The 7,479-nt window shown below is 38.6% G+C and overlaps 1 protein-coding gene across 1 annotated transcript; it reads left to right on the forward strand.

Moving 5' to 3' along the window:
- Positions 1-1,172: 1,172 nt before the first annotated feature.
- On the forward strand, positions 1,173-5,511 carry LOC105542784 (protein GVQW1-like; the record flags this gene model as incomplete). Its single annotated transcript, XM_011984461.1, has 2 exons — positions 1,173-1,226; positions 5,398-5,511. Coding segments are annotated over 2 exons (168 nt in total), but the record flags the coding sequence as incomplete, so codon positions are not given.
- Positions 5,512-7,479: the final 1,968 nt, after the last annotated feature.

Raw genomic sequence — 7,479 nt, forward strand, 5'->3', positions numbered from 1 at the left:
AACCTTGGCTTCGTCACTTTCTAATGTGACTTTGAGATACCTCTTTAACTTCTCTCTGCCTCAGTTTCCTCCCTGTGAAACAGGGGAGATAATAGAGCCTGCCTCATGGCATCCTCATGAGAGGTGAATGCATTCATATTTATAGAGTTCTTAGAGCTGTGTTCGCATGTGGTAAGCACTTGTGTACACATTATTATGATTCCCAAGACTCCAGGGGAAATCCAGTTAATGGCAGAATGGTCTTCTTTGTTCTGGACACAAACCGTGAATTCCTGGCATTTAATACACTTAAATCTCAAGTCACATAATTCCAGATCCTGAAGACAGGTTTTTAAAAAGACGCCATTCCATCATAATACTGTAACCAACAAGCAAAACAGAGGTAACAACGCAATATATAGGATGCCGTGGAGCCATTTCAAGGCAAAAACAGTAACCGACGAACAGTATTAGGGTTGTGACATTGCCCTTGTGAGACATGCCTTTCAGGATTTTGGTGTGTTTGTGCTTCAGAAAATGGCACCTTTGAGACAAACAGACTTTTTCCTCAGATTCCCGGGTTCAAAGAAACCCACAGTTCACCAAGGCAGTTTGCTCAACTCTAATTAGGAATCTGATTGCTGGTTGGCCTTGCACAAAGGACTTTTAATTAGGGCTGAGAACGCTTAGAAAAATCCACTTGGCAAGTCGACTCCCTCCCTCTATCTCTTTTTTAACATCTTGCCAAGATCATAAGGAAAGGGAGAGCTTAATTACAGTTGGTGTATATATCTTTAAGAAAAAAATACATTAAGTGCTTTAAAATAGGCTCTCTTGGCTCTGTGATCACAAGGATTTTACTCACTTCTTATCCCTGATTGGTCTCATTCTCAGTTACAGATGAATCAGACACATTTTGAGCAGCTTTAAGATTTGCTTTTCATCCGAAGCCAAGTAGGCAAATGGCAGTGAATTCACAAGCTTTTCCAAATGATCTCATAGGTTCCTCTGGCTCCACTTTGGGGGCCGTTTGCACTCTGCAAGGCTGTTATCTTAAACACTCCCTGCCTGTTTGTGTCCAAGGAGAGGCCACGGTGTAGGACAAGGCAAGGCACTTCACTTTTTAAAAGGCAAGTTTGAACCTCTTTTTTTTTTTTTTTGAGATGTAGTCTCGCTCTGCTGCCCAGGCTGGAGTGCAGTGGCATGATCTCAGCTCACTGCAACCTCTGCCTCCCGAGTTCAAGCAATTCTCTGCTTCAGCCTCCCAAGTTGCTGGGATTGCAGGTGCCCACCACTACACCCAGCTAATTTTTTTGTATTTTCAGTAGAGATGGGGTTTCACCATTTTGGCCAGGCTGGTCTTGAACTTCTGACCTTGTGATCCACCCACCTAGACCTCCCAAAGTGCTAGGATTACAGGCATGAGCCACTGCGCCCGGCCAAGTTTGAGCCTCTTAACATGTGCATATGGCAGCTGTGAATCAAAAAAGAAGAATAAAAAGAGCACATGAAAAACCTTGAGCCAGAAAGGTGAGCCTGGAGGAGGTGGGGGTGGAAATACAGCCTTAGAGATGGACGCTGTCCTTAAATCCTTCACGAGAGCATCGTCATCTCTCAATGCCTTGTCCACCCTCTCGTTAAATCTCCCAGCCTGAAAACAGGTGACCCACGCTCCCTTTCAATCCATTTAAACCTGGCCCCAGCAGCCAGTGGCTTTTTAATTATTTATATGAAATATCTGATACTACATGAAGCAGCTAAACCCAGTATAATGTATGCTCAGGACGACTCTGTGAAGCTCAAAACAGCCACTCGGATACACAAGATTTTTCCGACTGAAGTTTGCTTTTTACCATTCCTTTCGTCTCTGCCTTTTTTCATGTCTTTGTGCCTTGGTGCTAAGGATCCCTTTCATCTCATCTCAGGAACCTGAAGCTCTGCTATTGAATTACATTTCTTCACTTACTATTTATGTTTGATGCAAAAATAAGAAAGCGGGTAGAACCAGAAGATGCTGTCACTTACTTCAGAAAGGGATATGTCGATCATTCTTGAGCTTCATCCAGCTCTTTCACACTTTCTAAATGTGATGCTTCTGTGCACTCTTGAGTTTGGCTTTGTGGGATTATCTTAAAATTCAGGCACACCCTCCCAGTTGAGCTTGAGACGCTCGTGGTCAATAGGAATTTTAGTCTTCTGCCTTTTGACTGACTACTGGGTGAGGGGTGGAGGAGGCAGGCTGCTTTGAAATGTTCCCCACCACCTGGGAATATCTGATGGCTGTAGAGCGCTTTCCTATGCAAACGTCTTTCTAAGGTCACTCTGACTCTGCAGTAGCAGCCACAAATACATTTAATTATCTTTATGGTGAATGTCACTGGACTAAAACCCCTTAATATCAAAGAAAATATTGGAAAGAGAACAGCTTTCTAATTCAAGCCAGGTGAATTTCCAAGATATTTGGCTGATTTATTACACCATATGTATGTCTCTCCTTCACATTGTTTTTACCCTGTCGTAAGAGAGACTAGACATTTGTTTGTCATTGTTAGGTTCTTATGCTATTAAAAATAATCGGGTTTATTAGTTACCTTCTTTCCCAACTGCCAAGAACGCTCTCCAGAATTTAATGTTAGCTCTTCTGATGAGCTGGAGAAGGAAATATCATTATCCTTGTTTTACAGATGGAGAAATCTGAAGGCCCCGGAGACTGTTTTGCCTAAAGGTGAAAGTGTTGTTTTAATCCTAGACTTTTATTTTTATCTCTTCAATTTTCTTCCTGAGGGTAGTAATGAGCTTGGAGGATTCATAAGGACTAAACCTTGTCTGAAGACTTGTTTATAAAATTATTTCAATAAAATCTACAATCAGATTGGCTGGGGCAGGTCTTCAAACCGAGTGGCTTCCCTAATGAGCACACTCATCAGGGTGGCAAAAATCTCGTTACCAGCCAGTTTCTCCCACACTCTGTGAAGGCAGAGGATGGGGGCTGGTGGAAATTTATTAGTAATAAAGACCAAAGCCCTAGGAGCTTTTATACTTGAAGAAAGGAGATTTCTTTTTCATTTGTTTAATTATTTAAAAAGTTAGGCTGGAAAATGTTTGGGGAGCAGCTAATAATGTGACTTCAGAGAGGGATGGCTTGGGCATATCCTACTCATTAGCTCCAGAGGCCACTTAAAGTTGGACTTTCCTCAATTTAGTTGCTGTCTCCTCATTTCCCTTCCTTTCGGTTGTACTATTTTTCCCTCTGACTCCTCCCTGCCTCCCCAACTCAACTCACACACTTATTTACAGGAAAGACTGAATTTTCAAATCAAAAGGAATCTAGAAGGAGAATTTTGATGCTTCAGAGCCCAGGGCTTTTATATACTCATGTACATCCTGGTACTATATGTAACGTAAATATGCTGGCAATTTACAACAGGTCAACAGCATTGAATACATAAGGCCAAAATGTGGCCCATTGTGTGACTATGTTGTTAGGAGGCTCCATCACTCAAAGGTGGGAAAGTGCATCTCAGTCCTAAAGATCCACCATTGCGTGCACAAACACACACACACACACACACACACACACACACACACCACCCTCCCCAGGTTGGCTTAGTTGTCCCTGTGTCTCTGCTGAAATGGGAAGAAGGCTGAGCACAGTGTGCTTCATCACTGACTTCCTTGTGTAATGGAAGCTCAGCAAGTCGGGACCGTTATATAGACTTTCTGCTTCCTACTTGAGAACTGCATTTGGCACAGATGGACAGTTGTAATTCATTTCCATTCTATTTTTGTTATTTTCAATAACATTTACTGTTTTCTGATAAAATTTCTGATTTGCAAATGATAAAGCAATATATGCTTATTGCCAAGAACAAAGGAAAACAGAAAACAAAAAGTATTGAGAAGAAAATGACATTATCCATAATTATCCCACTCAGAAAATAAATGTTAACATTTGGTTTAGACCCTTCCCATCATAAAAGACACCTTTTTCCATTTAGGATTAGTATATATAGACAGTTCAGATCCTACTTTTCCATTTCCATTTATTTCTTGAGCATTCTCCCATGTCATTAAGTCATTTTTGAAAATATGATTTTTACCAATTACTTAAATTCCATTGTATGACATGATATGATTTATGTACCCATCTCTCTAATGTTGGATATTTAAGTTGTTCTACTTTGTAGAATTATCATAAATAATTCTGTAGTGCACATCTCTTTACAGCAATCTTTGCCCACAACTCTATTTTTGGAGGAATAGCTTTTTCAAGTAGAATGAATGAATCAAAGCCTGCTAACATTGTGATAACTCTTAGTATCTGTTTTCAAAAAGCATTCTACCAATTTATATCCCGATAACTATATTTGACTATTTGACAGTATCCATCCCCTGAATCTTTTTTTTTTTTTTTTTTTTTTTGAGACGGAGTCTCGCTCTGTCGCCCGGGCTGGAGTAGTGGCGCTGTGCGATCTCGGCTCACTGCAAGCTCCGCATCCCGGGTTCATGCCATTCTCTTGCCTCAGCCTCCCGGTAGCTGGGACTACAGGCGCCCGCCACCACGCGCGGCTGATTTTTCGTATTTTTTTTTCGTAGAGATGGGGTTTCACCGTGTTAGCCAGGATGGTCTCGATCTCCTGATCTCGTGATCCGCCCGCCTCGGCCTCCCAAAGTGCTGGGATTACAGGCCTGAGCCACCGCACCCGGCCGCTCAAACTGAATCTTTATACCACAGAAAATTTTTTTAAATCTTACTAACTGGATATATATTTACATCAGTAAATGATATCTTACAGATGTTAATTTGTATGTCTTTGATAACTAGCTATTTTTAACAGTTTCACTGAGGTACAATTTACATACCATAAAAATCACCCAGCTTAAGTATACAACTCTAAGATTTTTAGGAAATTTATAGAGCTGTATAACCATCACTAATTTTAGAATGATTTGCAGAAATTCTCATTTTAGAAAGGTCCCTACTATCCCCCTCCGTCTCTACTCCAAATCCTGTCCCTGTGTAGCCACTGATCTGCTTTCTGACTCTGTAAGTTTGTCTTTTCTGGACATTTCATAGAAACAGAATAGGATGTAGTATTTTGTGTCTGGCTTTTTCACATAGCCTAATGTTTTTGAGGTTTACTCATGTTTTAGCATGTTGTAATAGTTTGTATCTATATTTAAGTCATTTTTTAGAGCTGAATAGTATTCCTTAGTATGGTTGTATTGCATTTTTATTTATTTTATTTTATTTTATTTTGAGATGGAGTTTCCCTCTTGTTGCCCAGGCTGGAGTGCAATGACGCGATCTCTGCTCACTGCTACCTCCATCTCATGGGTTCAAGCGATTCTCCAGCCTCAGCCTCACAAGTAGTTGGGATTATAGGCATGTGCCACCACGCCCAGCTAATTTTTGTATTTTCAGTAGAGACGGGGTTTCACCATGTTGGTCAGACTGATCTCGAACTCCTGACCTCAGGTGATCCACCCACCTCAGCCTCCCAAAGTGCCAAGGTGGCTCACCCACAATGACTTACAGGGGTGAGTCATTGTGCCTGGGCTGCATTGCATTTTTATTATCTTATCAACAGGTGATGGACATTTGGATTGTTTCCAGCTTGGGTCCGTTATTCATCCTTCTACTATGACTTCGTGTTTTCACATGTTTGCATTTCTCTTGGTAGATCCCAGGAGTGGAACTGCTGACTCATCTAGTTTTTAAAATGTCCGTCAACTAACTAGTGAATAGATAAACAAAATTTGTTAAATTTTAAATTTCACTTATTTTCTGGAATGGTTTCTATAACATATAAATCATACATTTTCTGAAATTTTGAAGAATTCTTTAGCAAGCCACCTGGACCCAGGAAGCTTTTGAAAGGAGATATTTTGATGATTTTATAATTTCCTTCTCAAGGTTATTGGGGGGTGTGTGTGTGTGTGTGTGTGTGTAAAACTTACTTTGTTTATATATTACTTAATCAACTTTAGCAATTTTCCCCAGAAAAACATCTATTTCATCAATATCTTCAAGTTATTAGCATAGAACATAATCTTATTCAATTTAAATATCCTCTGTAATATGCTCATATTCTTTTTCTCACTTCTAATATTGTTGGTTCATCTTTTCTCTTTTCCTGGATTCAACAGATAAAAAGCACTTCTATATTGTTAGCCTTAAAAAAATTAAAAACACTTGGATTTATCAATTGTACTTTATTTTCTGATTCATAAATCGCCATATTATCTTTCTTTTCCTTTTATTTCTGCTGGTTGGATTTTATTCTTCTATTTCTCATTTTTTAGCTGTATGCTTTAGTCATATGTTTACTCTCGGGCTTAATAATGACAGCATGTGGCAGCCTCAACATACCTCTCTTGTACTGATCTAGGCAGTTTCTATGAGTGCTTATATATAACATTGTGATTTTTATTATTTTCTAAATAGCTTGTGATTATAGTTTTCACCTTCTTTTTAATGCAGTCTATATATATATATATATATATATATATATATATATATATATTAGTTTCCAAGTGGTTGAAGGGTGAGTTTTTAAACTTTTGTTTACTTTTGTAATTTTTGTCTAGTTTTGTTGCATTTTGGACAAAAGTTCTCTTTGTGGTCTTTATAGTATTTGTTTTGCTCTGGTTTTCAAATAATACATCAGAAAGGCATACTCTGTTGCTAGGGAACAAAATTCAATATTTGTCTATTAATCAACTTTGATGATTGTGGTGTATCAAACTTAGGTGTCTTTTTTTTTCTCTGTTAATTGTCAAAGTCTGGTGCTTACGTCTCTTATAACAATTGTTTTTCTGCTGAGTTCCCCTTTTATTCCTGTCAAATTTTTGTTTTTTATATTTAATATTGAGCTTTTATTGTGTGACTTTAATCATTATACTATCTTCATCCTGCATTGTACCTTCTATCAACATAAAATGCCCACAAATGGCTCTTTTATTCCAAGTGTTGCTTTATGATGAATTCTACTTTGTCTTATTATTACTGCCATTCTTCTTTCATTTTAATTTGCATTTGCTTGAAAAATAATTGGTTATCATGTTATTCTTTTAACTACTTAGAATTAACTCCAATATTTATTGGTGTTTTTCCTGATTTCAAAGTGAACTCATGTTCATTGCAGAAATCCTAGCAACTACAGAAAAGCACACACATACAAAATCATCCTTTACCCAATATGCAGACTTTTCTCCTTTTTTCTCCTCTATTCTTTTAAAATTTTCTTTGGTATGTTCAAAGCTGGAAGAGTCTCACACAGGGGTCTGCAGGCCACAGACCAATTAAACCAGAAACTGTATCATTCTACAGATCCTAGCGTAGAAGAACAAAGTTATCAAGAAACCAGCTCTTGTTTCTGTTTCATTTCTTGAAATCCAAAACAGCAAAACACATTCCTCCCTAGTCTCCTGTGGGAGCATAGAAACAAAGCGATTAGATTTCTGGGGATTCAAAGCAAGAATGACTTAAAACTGCGG

The sequence above is a fragment of the Mandrillus leucophaeus genome, unplaced genomic scaffold, assembly GCF_000951045.1.
Source record: "Mandrillus leucophaeus isolate KB7577 unplaced genomic scaffold, Mleu.le_1.0 Scaffold268, whole genome shotgun sequence".
Classification (NCBI taxonomy): Eukaryota; Metazoa; Chordata; class Mammalia; order Primates; family Cercopithecidae; genus Mandrillus; species Mandrillus leucophaeus.